The sequence below is a fragment of the Crocodylus siamensis genome, chromosome 5, assembly GCF_052110815.1.
Source record: "Crocodylus siamensis isolate JL-2025a chromosome 5, ASM5211081v1, whole genome shotgun sequence".
Lineage (NCBI taxonomy): Eukaryota > Metazoa > Chordata > Crocodylia > Crocodylidae > Crocodylus > Crocodylus siamensis.
Genome location: NC_143399.1, coordinates 80,629,657 through 80,651,732, shown reverse-complemented (window position 1 = coordinate 80,651,732; position 22,076 = coordinate 80,629,657). Strand labels below are relative to the sequence as shown.

General features: G+C 44.9%; 1 protein-coding gene across 16 annotated transcripts in view; it reads left to right on the top strand.

The window, feature by feature from the left end:
• The window catches only part of TNS3 (tensin 3), a 505,358-nt gene that overhangs the window by 306,490 nt on the left and 176,792 nt on the right, over window positions 1-22,076 (top strand). For 13 of the 16 annotated variants that reach the window (XM_090049504.1, XM_090049500.1, XM_090049503.1 and 10 more), the window contains 4 exons: window positions 7,944-7,996; window positions 10,034-10,205; window positions 16,777-16,827; window positions 19,918-20,040. In XM_090049504.1, the coding sequence (XP_089905630.1) occupies window positions 7,944-7,996; window positions 10,034-10,205; window positions 16,777-16,827; window positions 19,918-20,040 (399 nt within the window). The remainder of the gene's footprint in view (window positions 1-7,943; window positions 7,997-10,033; window positions 10,206-16,776; window positions 16,828-19,917; window positions 20,041-22,076) is intronic. The other 3 variants (XM_090049496.1, XM_090049494.1, XM_090049506.1) reach the window with 1 other exon arrangement.

Sequence of the window (22,076 nt, the reverse complement as noted above, 5' to 3'; positions counted from 1 at the left end):
TAAACTCCTAGCATGATAGTTTACATGATTATATTTAAATATGATAACAACAGTCTGATGTTAGATTTGCAGCAAAGTTCTGGTGTTTGTTCAGCTAGGGACAGACATTCAAATAGCCCAAACCTCTATTGATTCAATCTTTGCAGGTTAGTCTAACCTGCAGAGAGTGAACCAGTTTGCAAGTGGATAGACGTTCAGCACGTCTGCAGTGGCTCAAGCCAGAAGCCTGGGGGCATTATGGCAGCCTTCCCTTCCACAGGGAAGCTGAACTGAAGAGGGGGCGGGGGGCATGGGCAGGCCTGCTCCACTGGCTCCCTCACAGCTGGCAGCAATCTTGGCACACAGGGCTGCCTGGCCCCAGAAGGGAACTCTTCCCCCTCTTCCCTTTCCCCCACTGCTTCAGGGCCAGGAGGCAGGCCCTATTTGTTGCTGGGGGCTCTTCTCCCTCCACCTCTGCTGCCACCATGGGATGTTGAGGGGGGCTCTGTAAGGCTGCCTCACCCCAGAGGGGGTCTCTTCCCCCTGTTTCTCTCCCATTGCTGCAGGGGGGAGGGCTCTGGGATGCTGTCCAGGCCCAGAGGGCAGCTCTTCCCCCCACTCCTCCCCCCTCCTCCTTCCCCCAGAGGGGCAGTGGGAGCACAGAGCTCTGCTGGGCAGGGTGTGGAGGGGGGGGTGTAGGGACCCCCACACACTACCCCCATAGCATGCAACCCCTGCTGCCTGGCAGCAGCAGCAGGCAGGGAGATCAGGGCACTAGTGCCTGACACTGGTGCAGCTCTTGCCAGTGCTGTGTGAAAGAGAGAGCGGAGCTTGCCTTATCCCCGAGGCTCTGCTCTCTCCACCTGTAGCTCCAGCACTCGCAGCAGGGAAAGCCTTGCAATGGAGCCTCCTGTCTCCCCCACTCCCAGCTGCGCAGTCCTTGCACTCTGCTAGGAGTGGTGGGAGCTCTGCCCCTGCTTCCCTGCAGAGTCCAGTGTGGGGGCTTCCTCCCTGGGAGTATGGAGCTGCAGGCACTCAGCATGGAGCCCTGGGTTAGAGGCAGCCAGCACTGCACAGGGGGCAAGGAGCACAACCCCACGCAGCCTGCCTGGCAACTTTTATCCCCCAGGCTCCGCACTGTGCACCTGCAGGTCTGCACTCTCAGTGATGAAGTCTCATGCTGGAGTCCTCCTGGAAGCAGGGGTGGGGCTCCCTCCACTCCTGGCAGAGTGCGGGGATTGCACAATCGGGAGTGGGGGAGACAGCAGGTTCCAGTGCAGGACACAGTGGTGGAGCTGCAGGCTCAGGGACCAGAGCCTCAGGCATAAAGCAAGCTCTGCTCCCTTCTCCACACATTACTGGCCAGAGCCATGGCTGCATTAGGCATGAGTGCCCTGACATCCCCGGGGAAGAGTTTCCCCCAGCATGGAACAGAGCCCCCCTCCCCACCCTGTAGGACAACCAACGCAGCGTGGCCCTGTTAAGGTGAAGGGGGCAGAGAAAAGGGTTGATTCCTCCCTCTGTTCTTTTCCTGCAGCTGGGGTCTGCCAGTTCCAGGGGCCGCCACTGCAGCCCCCTCTTCTGCTCCCCAGCAGACAGGCTGACCCCAGCTGTGGTGGGGGAAGAGGGGAAGCTGGGAAGAATTAACCCCCCCACCCACCCACTTTGCCTTAACGGAGCCATGCCAGCTGATGTTTCTGCTAGGGCCAGCCCCTGCTTCAACTAGAGAGCAGAGGGGAGGGGCCAGCTCTGCTATGGAACAGAGAGCTCCACCCACCCCAGAGAGCATGGTTGGATGCTGGGGGCATCTGGTTTATCTTAAACCAGCAAGGGTCTGGGACAGATATTGCATAAATCAGTTTGAGCCAAATCAGTTAGCCCTGTTACTAAATTCAACCAGGTTTATCTCAAACTGGTTTTGGCCATTTTGAAACTGGTTTTTGTGCACTGAATATCCATTCTATTAGAGATTAAAACCACTTTCTGATCACTTAAGCTAGTTTATGTTCAATGTCTGTTCCTAGCCTTCATGTGCAGAACTGCCAGGGTCAGCAGTTATATAGGGCCAGGAAGAAGACAGCAAGCCAGAGGCTGTGTGACTTGGTGATATGGCTGCTAGCCTGGATGGAAGTGGGACCTGGAGTGTCACTTGGAATCTTGTTCCCAGTGTGGCAGAAAGTTTCCCATTGCCTTGCCCTCCATCCATTTTAGCCATTGCCTATTGAATTCAACTTGAAGTGGCTTAGCTTCAAATGGAATACTGGAAAGGGGACTGGATAATGCCTGACCTGTGTTGTAGTGGCTAGAGCACTGTGCTGGAAAGTCAGATAAATGCAGATTCTAACTCCTTCTGGGCAAGAAAAAGGTGCCAGTTAGACAACCAAAGGGAAGCAGAACTCCACTTTTAAGTGCCCTAGTTTAGACAGCAGACCTCTAGAAAGCAGCAGGCTGTGTCAGATTGCTTCTCTCTCAATAGTTCTCATAGGCGAAGTACAGACAGTCAAAAAGCCCAAGTCTGAATTGATTCAGTCTTCTCAAGCTGAATAGATTGAACTGATAAGCGAGTGAACAGGCATTTGCTTTTGATTCTGAAACTATAGCCACTTGACTGCAGGGGCCCAGATCAGAAGCTAGGGGGTGTTAGAGCACACCTCTGCTTGGCTGGAGCAGACAGCTTGAGCCAAGGCTAGCCTGCCCACGCTGCAATGGAGGGTTTGTGAGGGAGATGCAAAGAATCCTGGGATTCTGGGGGACTGTGAGTTAACTTGAATCTGGAGGGGACCTTGGACAGAAATTCAATAAACTGATTTAACCTAAATCAGTTAAGACTGATGCTACATCCATCCAAGTTTATCTTAAATCAGTTTCAGCCATTTTAATAATGGTTTATATGCACTGAACTTCTGTTGTGCTACAGGTTTGAGCCTGATTCCACCTGTACTGGTTTATGCATAATTTATGTCCCTAGCCATAGAGAACATAAGATAGAGTTTAAAACAATTTACAGGCTCAACTCTCATAGTACCCTGGAAAGGACCTTGTAGTCCAGTCTCCTGCTCAAGACAGGATCATCCCTGACTAAACCACCCCACTCAAGTGTCTGTCTAACCTGCTCTTGAAAATTTCCAGGGGTGGAGATTCAAGGTGTTTTATCAGAGTGTTTAAACTTCATGCCTAATTTGAAAAAAGGGAAGACCTATTTTACAAATTGAAACTTCTTTTTTAAATGGCTGGTCAATCCAGATCCTGTCACAGGGCACACAGTTAAATAATGTTTGTCTTGTAGAGAAGCTGTTGTGGAGAAGAACACTTATTAGGGAAACTCCCTTGTGTATTTGGGGATGAGATTAGAGATGCAAGTTTGATTCATGGTACCTGAAAAATCTGGGTGCTTCATCTCTGAGCACAATAGCAAACTTCATGCTATGTATTTTTCATGCCAAACCTTTGAGATGCTTATCTTGCCCTTGTGATGTTTTGAAATTCAGAATTGCACTTGAGGTTCTGTGTTGCAGTCATTAATTTGTGAAATCTCAAGAAATAAGGTAGCTGCAAAAAATGTATCAGAACCATGGGAAAATGTAAGTAGTATGTTTACTGTATTTAGCAAACAAATTAAACTGCAGGAAAAGTAGCAAAACAAGGAGGGAAAGGTATATTCCATAACTAAGAAATGCTTGAACCAGGGAATAGTGCCAGGAGAAGAGATAGATTAGAGAGCGTGCAGTGTGTTTTCCTGGCTTTTTGCCAATAGCAAACAAATCATTGACTTGAAAGAATCAACATGTAAATGTTCAGGGTGACCTTGACATTGTAAATGGCTAAGTAAATTCAGTACATAGTGTGCACCATGTTAAGATGGTTGAAAGTTTCACATACTGAATTAAATATGTATGTTCAGAGTCTATAGTTCAATGGAACCTGGAACAATATAATTGTAAATGCATATAAAAAGAGTATAGTATACATACTGTGCACAGCCTAGAGAGTATTGTAAATACTGAGATTGTGCAATCAAGTATGATACCCAGGTTAAACTTAAGGACTGAAAGCAATTTTTTTAAACAAAGCCAATCAGATAAAAATCCAAACCACATTACAGGTACATGGATAGATTTTTATAAACAGTCCTAAAAATTTACATTTTAAGTGATTCCAGCTGCTAAGCTATGGAAGTTGGAAAAGCAGTCGCTTTGGTGCAGATAGCGGCAAGGAGCCTACCGCTGTTGATCACGATCGAAGGCCTGGCGTGTATGATTAATACAGTCATCTTTAATAGAGTATTTCTTTGTTTTGTTTGATCTATATTATGGTCTAGTTTGTGTCACAAATAATTGGAATAAAGTATCTTATTGTTGCTGTTTTAGCAAGGAAACACAATGAAAAAGCAAGGAAGATAATAATTGATAATTGATTTTGAAAATACAGCAGAATTCTCTGTTAAGTTATTCAGTTTTGGCAAGTACAGAGGTATAGCAGGTTCTTCAGCATACCCATCAGCAGGGATGCTGGTTTTCCCTAATAAAAAATTGCGAATTCTCTGATAAAAACCCAAAATCTGTGATTAAAGTGAAAACCATCCCCCACACAGCCCCCCCCAGTCCTGCTAGTACCTCTAATCCCCCAATCCCCCAGCCCTGCCCCTCTCTCCCCCCCACAACCTCCTCAGCTCTGCTGGTGCCCCTCGCCCCCCACCCACAGCTCCTGCTCCACCACCTTTCCTGGGGATGGGCCCTCAGCTGCCACAACTATGAGACCAGGGACCCAAGCCACAGCCCATTGCCCCTGGTAGAAGGCAGCTGCTGCAGCGGAGCAGAGCCCAGCTCCCCACCCTGCTGCCTGCTGCTGGCCTGTTGTGGGCTTGGGTGGAGGGGAGGGCGTAGGTTGCTCCCTGGCATGGTTCACACTCCCAGGGTTCAGGAGGACCCATGTCCCCCACATCTTTGCTGTGTATTGGTGGGCTTCTGCCCTGCTGCCCTCTCCTGGCACTTCTCTGACCCCGTGCTGCAAATAACAACAGAACTGAGCAGGAAGCTACCCGCTGCTGTGGGCTCCATGCTGTCCTAGCAACATGTCCCCTGCCTACACAGTTGCAGCAGGAGTGGCAGCACAGAGTCGTACTCAGGGGATGCGGGCAGCACAGAGCTCACAGTGGCGGGCAGCTTCCTGCATGGCTCCACTGTTCCCTGCAGCACTGGGTCACACGTACTGTGGAGGCCCTGGGGGAGAGCAGCAAGGCAGGGAGCTCAAGCCTGAAGCAGGCAGCAAGCAGCCCCTGGCCTGTGCACAGGGAAGCTCATGCAGAGCAGCTCCTGCCTTGTACACACTGCAGTATGGAGAAGCCCACCCCCCCATCCAAGCTCACCCTGTCCCCACCCCACACTCATATCTGGGGGCACATGCTCCCCCCCCCCCCCGGACTGCACGCCACAGTGGAGAACCAACCCTGCCCCCCTGGATGACCTGCTCACAGCCCCATCCTGCTCCCCAGCAGGGCCCTGCAGCCATGCATTGCAGCCCCAGGTCCTAGGCACTGCCTGGCTGGGCAGCAGCCCCAGCCCCAGCTGTTCTGGCCAACTTCCTCCCTCCCTGTGGGGGCCTCAATCCCCCCCATCCCTCAACTTAGCTGCTGGAGCTGCTCTCCAGACTGCCTGGCGGCCATGTGCGTATACGTGCACATGGCACCCCATGCCTGACCACCCTCCTCCCGCTCCCTTCCAGCCCCTCAGAGGCTGGAACTCTGCCAGCTTACAGAGGGCTCATCGGAAAACTGCAAAATCCGCAAGTTTCTCTAGTAAAATGAGAAATCTGCATTTGCCTCCAGTAAAAGGTTAAAATCCACTGTTTACTCCGGGTCTTTTTACTCCATGGGAAATGGAAACCTGGATCCCTGCCCATCAGGATGACCAGTAGTTAACCAGGCAACTGAAAGAGGAACATTCAGCAAATCGCTTTACTTGAAAGACTTCACTGTTGAGGGTTGTTTATATGTTGATTATTATTAATTATTCACTGCTGGTAGCACTTGGCGAGTTCTGGGTACATTTTTCCAAGCCCTGAGAACACCTGTCTTAAAAGACAGTTTGTGAAAAGGACTGAGAGCTTCCTACACTGCTCAAAGTTTACTCACTTTTTACCACTGGAATGAATGGAAGTTGAGGATGTCTGTCACATCACAAGAGGCATTTGGCATCTGACAGATTTGGTACCCAGGTCTCACTGTCTAGAGGATGCATATGTTACACTTCCATTCTGTCCCATTTTAAAGTCTCCAAAGCAGCTTATTTCCAGAGATTGTGGAAAGGACACGTACCAAGTCTATGCATTTTTGTGTGTCTAAGCAGCTTCCTATTTCTAATAAACAATGCGTTTGAAAAAGCCCATGAGCAGTGTCTTAGATTTTTTTTTCTTATATGAAAAGTAAATTAAACCATTCATGAGTATTTGGCTTTCAAAAATGATATTGATTTGGTTGGTCTGAGTTCCAGCCTTTATTTACCCTTACTTCACTGTGTGCTGATCTGTACTGTATGTGGAAATCAGAGGCAGAGAGATGAATGAGAAAAACCTTCTTAATGAGTTACTAATTGTTCTATAGTTTTAAAAAAACACCCGAGGGGCAGGACAAAGTCTAAAATGTTCCATGTTTTCCTGTTGCCAAATTATTTCTTGTTAACATTTAATTCATCCCCGAAAGCTCACGGGGCACTTTAATTCTTAGTCTCTGTTAATACAAAATGAAAAATAATTACAGAAATTGAGTATGCATTTCCTATGGAGCAAATTTAATTCTAATTAGAACTTACTACAACATATATGTTCCTGAAGTATAAGAGAGTTATTCATCTTGCCTACTTCTTTCACTATAAAGTAATTATTTAATAATTATATTCATCAGTTGATTATGTGGAGATCTCTTTACTTTCATAGGGCCCATGTCAAAACCCTAGATCTACCAATCTAGAAATCCCATTTCAAATGTGGAGGATTTGAGTTCCTTCTCTAACCTTCATGGCAAATGTCAACAGTGTTGGGTAAACAGTCTTTCTCTTGCAGTAGAAACTTGTATGTGAAACGGTAGGGATTTGTATATGGATTTTGGCATACACTGGTAATGTCCATTATGTTTGGAATAATGGTAAAAACATGCGTAAAATCATATTATGATGCGTCGTATTTTAGCAATGGACTAAGTATGTGGGTAACATTGTTTGCTCTGCTGTGAGTTATAGTTGTGTAAATGCAGTAGTGCTTTGTGAGTCTGTCGTATTATCCAGCCACATCTGTGAAGATAAATGTATTTATAAGCACAAAACAATCATTGTGACTATCGTGTCAGTGTCACTGAGCACAAAAAAGCTATCATGGAGACAAAAATACCAAAATTTGAAATAAATTCATTTTGCTTCTAGAGGTAGAAAACACTTTGGGAACCACTCTTTAGTGATGGAAAGAAGAGGACACATTAGCATTGTTTTCAAGTTTAATGATAGGTTGAATACCACTGAACCTAGATGATTCTTTGTGTCCCATGGGCTGAATATGGTGTCCAAAGTCATACAGTGTAGCCTGGGGGGGCCCCTCATGAGTCTGGAAATTTGGTGGCAGGGGTGCAGTGGCGTGGCAGTGTTAGTTGCCATGGTTCCCGGAGCTCCCCTGCTGCTAAATTTCTGGACCTCTGTGGAGCTCTGCAGGCCAGGTGACATGGCCCTGTGCTGGCATACAGAGTCAGACAGAGTGTGGCTGGATCCAGTACATGGGGGTGCTCTGCAGCAATCTGGCATGTGGGGGTGGGCCAGCACTGCCCATGTGCTGGTTCAGGCCCATAGACTGGTTTTTGACAGGTTGGTGGCGTTTTTTGTTTTTTTTAATGAAGAAACTTCATACTGTAAAACATAAAGGCAGCCACGTTCATTAGCAAGGAAGCCATTAACCTGATCCCTGTGTTGGCTTGTTTGTTTCAGACTTCCAGCAGTTGTTCCAAAAGTTCATCGTTCTGTTGTGACAAAGTATCACAGTAAGTATTTCTTTAGCATTTGGGTTGTACTATCACAGTCCTGTGATGCTCTCTTGAATTGGTCCAAAGTAGGGCATGTCCTTCCAAGCTAAGGTCGCATTTAAAGACACTTAGTTTATTGTCTTTGAAGGAAAAGTGTATGACATTTAATTTGCGATGGCTGTAGGATTGATCTTTCATGGGCATGTGAAAGATCAATCCTTTATTAAGCTTTATGAGCTTAATGAAACTAATATAAGCACCTTCAGCAGCAGAATATTCTCATTTATTTTTCATGCTCCTACTTCAAATACAGTTTAATTGCACAGGCTGAATAGAAGCCTATTCTTTAAGGGTGCAATTCCCCCCCAGTATATAAGGCACAAGTGACATTTAAATGTTGCACAGGCCTTATGCTGCCCTTTGTAGAAGGAAGTATTTCACCAAAAGTAATCATGAGGCTGATTGACTCATAGCCCAGAAGGCATACACCATACCAGTGCAGTGCAGGTAGCAGTAGTATAAGATTCTGTCCTACTCTGTCGGCATGCCTCAGTCCACTTCTGGATAGGCTATCATTGCAGGTAAGAAAGAGTTTACTTTCCATGTCCAGTTAATATAAAGCTTTCCTTCTAAGATTATTTGAATTATATTATTATCACATTTCTGAATGCTCCCACCTGGGAGCTGGTGGGATGAGTACTGCAGGGGAGCCAGGCATCTTCTGAGTTCTAGTCCTGCCTTTGTGATTCATAGCTTCATAGATGTTAGGGTCGGAAGGGACCTCAATAGATCATCGAGTCTGACCCCCTGCATAGGCAGGAAAGAGTGCTGGGTTCAGATGACCCCAGCCAGATGCCTATCTAACCTCTGTTTGAAGACCCCCAGGGTAGGGAAGAGCACTACCTCCCTTGGGAGCCCATTCCAGATTTTGGCCACTGTAACTGTGAAGAAGTTCTTCCTAATGTCCAGTCTAAATCTGCTCTCTGCTAGCCTATGGCCATTATTTCTTGTGACCTCCAGGGGCACCTTGGTGAGTAGAGCCTCACCAATTCCTTCTGCGCCCCCACGATGAATTTATAGGCAGCCACAAAGTTGCCTCTCAACCTTCTCTTGCGGAGGCTGAAGAGGTCCAGGTGCCCTAGTCTCTCCTCATAGGGCTTGGCCTGCAAGCCCTTAACCATACGAGTGGTTCTTCTCTGGACCCTCTCCAGATTATCCACATCCCTCTTGAAGTGCGGCACCCAAAACTGGACGCAGTACTCCAGCTGCAGTCTGACCAGCGCCCAACAGAGGGGAAGTATCACCTCCTTGGTTCTGCTTGTCATACAGGTTGATTCACTGTATGATAAAATAGGGTTAAAAAATACAGTAAAATATCCTTCAGAAGTGTATTAAAATGTATATAGCACAGGGATTTTCAAATTTTCCTGCAAAATATTGCAGTTTCTATCCCCTACACCCAACACATCTCTGCACGTATGATTTCTGTGCATCTTCACAGATGATACATAATTTTTCTCCTTGTAAAAAGACACTAGAAGCTTTACTAATATAGTTAGGGGCCTTAGGGCTATATTGTTCATTTTAAGATTGAAGCAAAAATAAATTTACCTTTATTGGAATGTGCATTAATTTACTATATGTTGTTTGCTATAACACAAAACAAACTAGGTAAAAAAAAATTCAAAAGTTGATGTTTCATCCCTTAGGATGTTACTGTCAACGTCTGGTAATGCCATTATTCACTACCCATAGACCAATCAGAAGCCCCCCCCCCCCCCCATTTATTAAAATTGAGGCACATACCCTTTGGCAAAGAACCATGTGCTCCCTTGGGTTACATGTGCTCCAGTTTAAAAATCACTGATAATAGCAAAAGGGTATATGTTTACTGCTTGTTGACAGCATTTATGAACTGCAGTTTCAAATGAAGTATCGGAAGCCATAGATGCCCTTTTATGAATCCAAGTAGAAATTTCTACTCATTACCTTTCTCTTTTTTCCTTCACTTCTTTCCACTACTTCACCCAAACTGCCACATCTAATTCTTACCAGAAGTGCAGACTTTGATCACATTATGGAGGAGGGCTACGAACTTGACCTAACTTACATCACGGAGCGGATCATTGCTGTGTCCTTTCCTTTGAGCTGTTCAGAGGAAACGTACCTGCACAACCTGCAAGATGTAACCCGAATGCTTAAATCTAAACATGGAGATAACTATCTGGTGAGTGCAGATTCATTTTTTTAGTTACTGACAGCAATATGAATCAGAAGTGATGCCGAAAATACTTTATTCCATTTTTACAGCTGCAAGAGACCTGAAACTGGCATGATTTATCTTGCTTAGGTGTACAAGTTGAGTAGTGCAGCACACCTTCCTGTTGGTGGCACTGCAGTATACATTTTGAGTGGCTTGTTTGTACATTTTACAGATGTTGCAATGGAACAGGTTTAGGGATTATTCTCATGAACCAAAATAAGCCCCCACAAGATCCAGATGCCATACTGCAGAATGCATTTTTTCTAGTAGCTGGTGACATCTAGATCCTCAGTGGGATGTCTGCTAGTCTCTTACCATCCTCTCTTACTTGTCACCATTGCTGACTGTGATATAGTACCTAAAGGTACGTTGTTTGTTTATCTGTTCCATCCAGTTCTTTTTCATTTAACTTGATTTAGACTGATGAAATAAGTAATTTATTTTCTGAAGAAAATAAGGTTCTGAGCAAATTTCTGATAAACTCCAGGTTCAGAATCTTTTATGATGACCAGAACTGTTATTCTCTTATGCTATGTGTTTTCTGCTTAGTACATTTAAACTCAGTGGTATGTGCTGCTTCATTCTCTGAGAGCACTTAAAAACCAGAGCCAGCATTTCTGCTGCTAATTGAACTTATTTTTAGATAGCATGAGCAAACTATTAAAACAAAATCCTCAGGTTCAGGAGGGTAAACTTGACATAAACTAGCTTGCAATGTGATTCTACCTGAGAAACACAAGCTGTTAATGCTCATTCATGCACAACTAATGTATACATCCCAACTGCATCATGTACAAGTACTAAACTTGAGCTATGCTTTCAGTGCTGTCTCATGTCCTCTGTATGTCCTATTTAATACATGACTCTGCAGGACTTTTTGTGGTACACAGCAGTGAAGGATTAATGGCCCTTTCACTTTACTCAGCATTCCAGGTTCAGTCTGTGGGGCATGGGGTCCCCAGCCACTTAGAAACTGAACAGCCATGGATTAAGTCATATTATAAAAGTATAAAGATACATTCATACTAAATACCATGGTTCATTCAAGCACAAAAATGATAAAAATAAGCATAGCTTAACACAATTTGTTGATAGAGACCAAACACAAGAGTTTTAAATCCAATTTGGGGAGTATCTGTATATGACAATATCCCCCAGAATCAATCACTATAATTAAGGGACCCACAGACAACATGGTTTTCATTGACTTTAGAAGGTGCTGTTTAGGTGGTCATTACTACTGAAGGTCAAACACTTATGTGTGTACTTAAGCATGAACTTTAGAGCTTTTCTTCAGGCACCCACCTTCAAAAAAAAAAAAAAAAAAGAAGAAGAAGAAGAAAGAAAACCACGACCTGTGAATCTGAGCTTAGGCTGTTGTGTTGTAACTTAAAGTACATTTAATTAAACTTGGTAAGAATAAGTTATTTGTTTATTATATCCTTAGCTGTTCATGTCCTTACTTTTTATTACTTAAGTTTGTAGATAATATGGTAGAATTGATACTGGTATATTCTGCATCTAAATGGAATAAAATTTCCACTTGGCCTTAATGGTCTTTTTAGACAACATATTTTTAGTTTTGGAGCATTTACTATTTGATCATGTTATGTTTTAGAAATCATTTTAAAAGGGAAAATTGTCTTCAGTTTATATTGCTTAGGAATATAAGGTGAAGAGGACTATAGAATGGAATAGTTTAGAAACAATACATCCTGCAGCTGTGCAGGAAGTTGCCTAGATCAGTGGTTGCCAAAGTGGGGTGTGCAAGATGATCCATTGGGGTGCGGGAAGAAAATATTAGAACATCTATTTTTATTTATATAAATATACGTATATTGGGGTATGTGCTCAACATTTTTTTTACTGATAAGGGTGCGCGATCAAAAAACTTTGGAGACCACTGGCCTAGATGACCGCCCAGGTTCCTTGCAACCTTGTGATGCTATAAATGAGAAACGTGAACTATTTTATCACTTGCCAAGGTGCTTTTTCTTGGTAGGGATTGAGGCAAGGATGGGGAAGCTTTTACCTCTTCTGGGTATAAATAGAGAGTCTTTTTTCTCCTACGCTACCACCTTCAAAGCCTTCATAAGCATTCAACTGATTTAAAGAATATAAAACACATTCACAAAGTTTTTAAAGGTGAATATACTCAGAGACATGGACAGCTGTAAGATTTTGAAAATAAGGGTACAGATGGTGACATGCATCTTCACGTATAATACATAATTTTTCTGCTGGTAAAAAGAAACTAAAAGATTTACTAATATGGTTTGGGGCCTTAGGGCCATATTATTCAGTTTAAAGTGGAAGCAAAAATAAATATGCCTTTATTGGAATGTGTGTTAATTTTCGATATAATACAAAACAAACTAGGTAAAAAAAATACTCTAAAGATGTTGTCTCTTTAGTCCTGTAGTCTTTAGAATTAAATGCACATCTCTTTCAGATTCATAAGACAAAATCAAGTCTTCTTGAGCATCTTGACAGTGCATCCAGTGATTCACTGAGAGTTATATCCACCCTTGAGTTAATGTCTTTAGCTAGAGTTAAAAGCAGTCTGCAGGGCAGTGAAATAGGAGCTACATCACCAGGAGCAGCTAGTGGACAACAGAATTGCAAAAGAAAGAATAGTTTAGTTTTCAGAATATTAAGACCATTAAAAAAGGAAAGAGGGTCACCTGTGGAATGAAGAGTTTAGAAAGAATCAGGCAGATTATAATGAGCCATGAAGTCAAGAAAATTTCTCACCACGCCCTGAATAGAACATGCTGCTACTGCCCAGTAGTTTGTTTTAAACTTTGGGTGGACCAGGAATTAAAAGGGAGTGCAGCTGTTCTGCTGCACCTGCCTGGATCTGTCCCTGCTCAGGGAGTAACACTCATGTGCTTTACATAGGATCTGAATAACTGGGTTCTGTATGCACCACAACAGCTGGAATAAAGGAAATTAAATTAATCATCTACTCCTGATCCTACTTTCCAAGGGCACTGCTACAGTTCAGCAGCTACAAGTAGCCCCTTGTTTTGCACCCTTAATGCAGGTGTTGGTGTGTCTCGACCTCAGGCCTCCCATATGAGGCTATTACAAAGCTTAGTGTGCCTGCTGCCCCCACTCACAGTATAAAGCTTTGGTAGGACTGGCATCTCAGTCATTAGGTGAACTACCCCCAAAATCAGGGCCATATTTAAACAGTGCTTTAAAATGATTAGAAGTCTGAATTGCATAAGAAACTGGGGGGCTGTGGTGTAGACACCCACACAGTCAAATGGGTCGCCAACTGGCTGGAGGGCCGCACCCAGAGGGTAGTAGTGGATGGGTCCTTCTCAACGTGGAAGGACGTGGGCAGTGGGGTTCCGCAGGGCTCGGTCCTCGGGCCCGCACTGTTCAACATCTTCATCAGTGACTTGGACGAGGGGGTAAAAAGCACCCTGTTCAAATTTGCTGATGCTAAGATGTGGGGGGACGTGGGCACACTGGAAGGATGCAACAGGCTACAATCAGACCTAGACAGGTTACAAGGGTGGGCGGACGAGAATAGGATGGGTTTCAACAGAGACAAGTGCAAAGTGATGCACCTCGGGAGGAACAACCGGCACCATACCTACAGGTTGGGGAACTCCCCTCTTGTCAGCATGCAGGCAGAAAGGGATCTGGGGGTCATCACTGACTCCAAGATGAACATGGGCCAGCAGTGTGGAGAGGCAGTCAGGAAGGCCAACCGCACCTTGTCATGCATCCACAGATGCATCTCGAGCAGGTCCAAAGACGTGATCCTCCCCCTCTATGCGGCACTGGTCAGGCCGCAGTTGGAGTACTGCGTCCAGTTCTGGGCGCCACACTTCAAGAGGGATGTGGACAGCGTGGAGAGGGTCCGGAAGAGGGCCACTCATATGATCAGGGGACAGCAGGGCAGGCCCTATGAGGAGAGGCTGCGGGACCTGAACCTGTTCAGCCTCCAAAAGAGAAGGCTGAGGGGGGATCTTGTGGCCTGTTATAAACCAGTCAGGGGGGATCAGCAGGCATTGGGGGAGTCACTGTTCCCCCGAGCACCGCCAGGAGTGACCAGGAATAACGGTCACAAGCTGGCAGAGGGTAAGTTTAGGTTAGATATCAGGAGGCGCTGATATCACGGTCAGGGCGGCTAGGGTCTGGAACCAACTTCCAGGAGAAGTGGTGCAGGCTCCTACCCTGGGGGTTTTTAAGAGGAGATTAGATGAACACCTTGCTGGGGTCGTTTGACCCCAGTACTCTTTCCTGCCATGGCAGGGGGTCGGACTAGATGATCTGCTCAGGTCCCTTCCGACCCCTGAAACTATGAAAAGGAGTGAGAAATTCTTACTGGATGATGATGATTTCCATATTGAAAACTATTAAAATATTTTGCTATCCATTCTACAGCATTTTTAAACCAGCCTGTAGAATTCTCTTTAAGGAATATAAAATGCTAAGTTCTCTAGGAAGGTTTAATGAATGTGTCATTCCTCATTAAATTATATAGCTATTTCTATAGCATAATCTTAATCAAATTATACTGGTTCCATCCTTACCAGACTGCATATAATGTTTCTAATAGGATTGCCTTACATGCCTTGTCTGTAAGGCACTTGTTGGTGAGAGATGTGTAAAGATGATGCCCCACAGCTGATATAGCAAATTTATAGCTCTCCTAGTAGAAAAAAGAGTCTGCTAGTCAGAGGAGCTGGTATAACTTGGAGTGGCAGACATACTCCTGCTGCCAGCATGTTCTCTGGCTACCGCTGAGGTCTGTGTTGACCATTTTGCTTCCAGTTAAAACAGCAGCAGCATAAACCCCCTGATGTAGACCAGTGGTTCTCAACTGGGGTGCCAATGGCATTGAGCACTTGCCAGTGTGCTGCAATATTAGTGCTGCTACCACTGCCGTTGCAGGGTGCAACTGCCCCTCATACCTCAGTTTTGAGGAGGCACATCAGAGCTAAATCTGGAAGAGCTACTGCAGAAGCGGTATGCCTGCCTGTATAATGTATTGCAAGCAGGCACAACTGTCTGCTGCCGCTGCTTCTCAGTTCAGCTCTGACATATCTCCTGAAAACATAGGTACATGGAGTAGTTCCATCTGCCCCCTCTGCCTTTAGGAGATACAGTGCAGGGTCAGATAGGGAAGAGCTGTAGCAAAAACATGAGCTCCTGCCACAGCCACTTCCTGATTTGTCCCTGCAGGAGGTGCGTGGCACAGTTCCACCTGGCCATAGCAGCAGTGGCAGTGAATATAATATAATTATAATGATTGAATCTGTTATTAAAATATTGATTAATAAAATAATTATAATGTTTATATTATACCATGCATAATGTATTTAAATTTGCTTTTTAAATGGGGTGCTGCTAAATTTTGAAAAGTTTTGGCGGGATGCTTTGAATCCAAGAAGGTTGAAAATGACTGAGATAGACATAGCAATATGTAGGTAAAATAAAATAGGTGGGTCTTGCCTGCAGGTGGTAGCAACTCACAGCTTTTTGCATGTGCAAGTTAAAGTAAATGTATGTGCTTGTGGTTAAATAATTAAGTCATTCAATGATCTGTCTACTGTACAAATCAACGTGTTGGATTAAAGAGTTTTTTTTGTTTTTTTTACAGTTTAAGGATAGTTTTAAGAGGCATTAAATGATTTCAGAGAAAGTGCTCATGGTCTTGATACTTAAGTAGCAGAGTGCAATTAATGTTCATAGTAAAGCCTCTTGTACTGGCAGGGTGGTATAAGAAGGATAACATTTAAATATAAATCAGGCTTAATGACATTAATTTTATTTCTTCAACATAGATATTTCCATAATTTAATGTTACTAAGTGCCGCTTAAAAGTGAAATGCATGAAATATGCTTGTATATATTTCCCATGTATTTCCTTGAGTGCTTGGGATCCAGCAGATTTAACTGTATGATTGAATCACAGAAACAGTAAAATCTTGCAGGTTAGACACAGGAGCTGGGAAATCTTGGGTCTAGACTTGCTTTTGTCATATACTTCCTGTTTAGAGTCACACAGACCACGTTTTCAAACTTGAAAACCTAAAGTCAGGTATGTAAATCTGTCAGAAACTTGGCACATTCATGGATCTGATTATGCTGGGCAGCTGCTTTGCATAATATGGATATCTCTGATCACATCTGAGGGAAGGTAAATGGAATACAGTACCACTGTGGTACATGTACAGATTGTGTTTTTAATCTCACTCTTTGGTCTCAGTAAGAGCAAATGGTGTTTTATTTTAATTTTTTTCATTTATTTAAGATGTATAGGTATTAGTATCTGTAGTTTCCTCTTGTACTTTAGTGAACTTGCTCTGATTAAAGGTATTGAATGTTGCAAGTGCTAAGCTTATCTAACTTCAAATGCTAATTTAATTATCTAAAGCAAATAGCAAATCTGAAGGCCCACCACTATAATTTAATTTCATTACATTTTTGACACAGTGATTTACTGCATACATTATGAAATATCAGTGTTTAATTCTTCTTTTTCTTCTTCTCCTCTCGTCTTTCCAAACAGGTGTTAAACCTTTCTGAAAAAAGATATGACCTTGCCAAACTCAACCCAAAGGTACTAGTTTTCTTTCATAACCTACCTCACTTGCTAGACTTAAATATAGTATGAGTAGGTTCCTGTGAGCCCTAAAGCTATATGCGCTTTGATGTACATTGTATGATAACAACTTTTGGAAAAGTTCAGGAAACCACAACAGCCACCCTTTTCATTCATTTTGCAGTGTTGTAGCTTTATGCACGAGAGCTATGTTTTACAAAAGTGTTTCATTATTTACTGTGGCTTTACATGTAGGACCTGATTTGAACACCTTGGAAGTTGATGAAAACATCACCGTTGACTTAAGTCAGTTGTGTGCCCCGTCTCCTTTCCACGTGTCCACACAGTATCTATGATCATATAATATGTCTTAACTGAAGCTGACAAACTCAGTTCAACATAAGTTCATGTTTCATAGATTTTTCTTCATTTGTTCCCAAGTATAGCTCTGCACACTGGAAAAGCTATAACAAGAACAGAAAATGTGAATATCTTTGCTCTCCCACATAGCTTTTGTTCCCTGATTTTTATCTTCGTTTGTTGCCACATTTTCTTAGGAGTGAGAGGGGGATCTGGAAGGTTGAATATCCATCTGGGACTAGCTCACTGAGATCTTTAAAAGCCTTTCAGTGGTTACCTGGGGCCTAGAACACATGCAGTAAAGGCATTATGGGGGCCTAACAATGATTGGACTGTTGGGGCAATATAACTGAGACATTAGAAGTTTTGTCTAGTACCCTGTAAGCAGCTGAAATACATATGCTATAAGACTTAAGGTTACCATTTTTGGAATTTGAACAATACGTTGTTTGCAGATGTGAAAAAAAGATGCTTTACTTTAAACTTGGCACGCTCCCATGCCAAGCCCAGCGCCCAGAAGAGGCATTTCATTAGTTGGACCTGCCTCGCACTACGTCTTTATAGATTGGGCACGTTAGCAGGGCTTTTTGGTGTTTTTATCTAATAGCTGATTGAATCCAGCCTGTAGCCCCTTTGGATTCAGCCCCAGAATCATGGCTTCAGCAGTAAGGTCCTCTGCCCGCACCATACAGTAGCCGGGCACTGGGGGCTATAGTGGAGGGGGAGATCCTTAAGCATCACCTCACAGCTGAGAACCTGGGGCTTCAGCAAATGGGGAGCTCTCCCTATGCTGTGTCACAATTTGGCAGAATGGCCTCTGGTGAACAGGAACCAGGAAGAAGCTGCAGAGGTGGCTGGGTTTGAGTGCCAACCCTGTTCATATCTGAGCTGGGTCATTCTAGCCCAGGGGTGGGCAATTATTTGGGCCTGGGTGCCACAGAGAGTTTTGGTGAGTTATGGTGGACCAGATCAGCACCCCCACCCCACCCCCACTGCAACAACACACCAAAACTCCCTGTGTGGGATGGGGTCAAGGGCGGTCAGGGAGCAGTACGTTTGGGCAAGGCCAGGGTTGTGAGGCAGTGACACGGTGGGGCCCAGGGCAGAGCTTCAGTCTGCTCCTTGCGTGCCCCTCCCCTGTGGGTGGCTGCTACCTGGGTACTAGGTCGCAGGAGCTGCCTAGGGGTGAGGGGGCAGGGGATTTGTGCAGCAGAGTTTGCCCAGGCAGTGCGATCTGTGGCTGCTCCCATTGCGTTCCACATGGGGCTGACCTTGCCTGATGTAGCCCACACCACACTGCAGCCCATAGCACACCCTAACTCACACTTACCAGCCTGGCACTTGTTGGCCAAGTAGGTGGAAGGCAGCTAAGGAGCTGAATGCTGGGAAGGAGCCAGCCAGCTGAAGCTCTTCCCCACCTGGAGCTTAACAGGAACAGGAGGAGGCAGTGCTGCTGATGGGGAGGGGAACTTAGCAACACCTGGGCAGGTGCAATTGTACTAGCAGCAGCCCTGCTCAAAGCTGTGCACGTTGGCCTGGACCAGGGCCAGTGGGTGTGGGCTGGGGAGTGGCGCGGGCTGCCCCAGGTGGTCACCATGCAGAGCACTGTGGGGATATGCATAGGCTGGATCCAGTCAATTAGTGGGCATCCCCCCCGCAGGCTGGATCCAGTCAGCTGGCAGGCCATATTTTGCCCAACCCTTTTCTAGTCCCTGGTTGGAAACATCGCTGATCCCTGATCTAGGTCAATCAAAATTTTATGTTCCAATTTTGACTTTTTAAAATGATTTTACTGTTTTTTAAATGAAGCATCATTTTGCACAACAAGAAAAAAATAATCCTCAAAACTATGTAGTTCAAAATGTCAGAATGAGATGATTCCTAACTTTTTTCTTTTTTTTTCCATGGGAAATTCATCAGAACTGGCCCTTTCTTGTGATACATTTCCACTTCAAATAAGTCAGCCTTTTTCAACAGAAAACTTTAAGAAAATGTCTGACTAGCTACAGCAAGGGTTGGTAACGCAGCCTGTGGACCAAATCCAGTCCATGGAGCTAGAGGGCTTTGCCTGTGCTTGTGCCCATGCTGGGGCCAGATGATAAGGCAGTGCACTGAACATCTGGAAGCTGCACCTGTGCTGCTGCTGCTTCCCTCAGCTCCCTGCACCTGGGCTGTGGTGCAGGTGGTGTTTCTAGCTGGTTAGGGAGCTGTATCACAGGTGGGAGATGGGGTGGATAGGCAGCCACAGTGAGGACGCAGCTTCCACGTGCTCAGCCCTGGCACAATTTCCCAGTGGATGAAAGCTGCACCTTTGCTACAGCTGGGGAATAGGGGGCTGGGGGAAACAGCTGCCTGGCCTCCAGATTGAACACAAAGCCCCCTACCACTGACACCACCAAAGTCAACCTAGCCCACATTGAACTGGGTTGTTAAAAGTTGCCAGCCCCTGAGCGAGAGAATGAATAAGATTTCTTCATACTTGCCAGGAAAGTTAAAGTGAATTAGTACTGATAGAAAAAAATACTTCTGTTCTAAGAGATGCATGCAGATGTTTTATTGATGTAACAAAAAGGTATTTTTAAAAAATGATTTTGTGCTGTGATTCTGTTCTGCACAGATTCTTCTGTTTTGGGGGAAGAGGGTACATTGTACAATCATGGCATATCCCAGGGTAGTATTATGTCAGATTGTGAGAGTGTTGAGATGGATTTGTAACTAGAAAGTAAAATTGCTTTTTTTTGATTCCAGATAATGGATGTGGGGTGGCCTGATTTGCATGCCCCTCCTCTGGATAAGTTGTGCACCATTTGCAAGGCCATGGAGTCATGGTTGAACAGTGACCCTCAGCATGTGGTAGTGATTCATTGCAGGGTGAGTAAACAGCCCCTATGATTTTTTATATTGAATACCGTATTATTACCAAAAAAATATATATTTAAAAAGCAGGAGTTTTAGCATTTAGCAGTCATCACATGAAAATTCTCTCAGGTGTTCTGGCTTAGCATCTGACCCAATAAACTCAAAGTTAGGCTCCATGTGCAATGAGAGATGTTTTTCCAAAGTGAGTGCTATTTCTTTATTGATTACGTTTAATGCAGTGGTGCTCAACTTTTGTGGCATGCAGGCTGGATCATAAGTGATGCGTAGGGCAGACATGGGGAGTGGGGGGGCGCAGCACATGCCCCCCTGAGATTGGCCGCCACCAAAGCTGCTGCTGGCTTCTGTGGACGGTCGCCACCCACACCCACCCCCCTCACTGCCAACACAGCCAGTCTCCACTCACCGCCACCGCCACTGCCTCCAGCGGCTGCAGGTGGTCCCCACTTGCTGCCAAATGGTGGCCCCCTAATCTCAGGAGGGACCAGTTGTTCATGGGCTGGATGAATGGGGTGCAGCCAGTCCATGGACTGGATCTGGTGTGCAAGGCCAGGTACGCAGGCCAGATCTGATACATAGACTGATCCTGTGTGCTAGGTCTGGGACCACTTGCTGGATCTGGGGCCAGCTGCTGAGTCAAACCAAGAACTAGCTCTGTGCACTGGCCCAGTCCAGCATGTGGGTCCATGGGGCTCCCCACAGATCCAGAAACCTAGTAGCAGGGAAGTGGTGGCCACGTTGTCATGGCCACCCCAGCTCCCAGAGCTGCCAAATTTCCGGATTTCTGAGGAGCCCCACAGGTAAGATGACTCAGCTCTTTGGGCCATAGTTTGAACACCACTGATTTAGTGTGTTGAGATTTTCCATCTCTGTAACAAACTTCTGAAGAGACTTTCTCGTTTTGTGATAGATTTACTGACCCCAGTGGGCTGTAAGGGCTCTCAGCACTTCTTAGAATCACTGACAGTTGGTCACATCAAGTCTTGGAGATCAGTAGATCTTGGATGTTTAAATCTATCATTAGTTGTCTAAATTGGGTATTTAGATGCATCTTAATTTCCATTCTGGGATTTAATCATGGAGTTTATATGCACTTGTTTGGCTATTAGGCCCATCCTGGCTGAATATCCCATATAACATGCCATCTGTTTGAACTATAAAATTGTCACAAACCCATCCACAGGGTCCCCCCCAGAGCCCCAAGCATCTCCCTGCTGTCCCACTGCTTGTCCCAAGGAATAGACCAAAGTGTGTCTAGGTATAACTCCTTATCCCGCTAAACCTTGGCTCCACTGCTCTTGTACTGGACCTCATAGATGCAGCGGGGGCATCTCTGTCAGCCTTTTCCATTGTAGAAAAAATGTTACAGTGAGTAAGTCTGGAATATCACAGATCACTCTGTGCCACAGGCAAACGAGTCAGAAGACAAAACAGCAAAAGGATTTTATAATGTAGGAGAAAAGATTTGTACATGAAAAACTGACCATAAGTTTGAAGGCAGAACAAAAGATAGGTAAAATTTCATACCTTCTCAGCTGGCTACCACTTAGCACCCCTGTGGGAGTTCTGCCTGTGTTTTTAGAAATCAGCCTCCCTGCTTAATCTACCAGCCCTGGCTGCTGCAATCATGGATGCTTCTCCAGCCTGCAAAATTCCAAAAGACCCTGGCCACTTTACAAGCAGCCCTTATAATACCTCCAAGCCAGCACCCACCCTCGTCAGCATTGTCCCAGTTCCTCATCATGCGTCTCCTGAAACTTCTCTCCCTGGGACAGTTGGCATTCCTCTGGCTGATGGGCCATTTCTCTCAGATGATTTCACTATTGAGGAGTTGACTTTTCCATTGCAGGCAGACAGTGCCCAACTCAAAAAGGTCTCCTGTGCCTAGGAGTGGTAGTTCTTATCCTAGTGGCACTATGGCAAGGGATAATTAGCGATTCTGCCTACGCTCTTTTCCCGAATATGTGTCTCTCCAATCCCTTGACTAAACCATATACAAAATCATAAAGATATAAACAGACAGCATAATG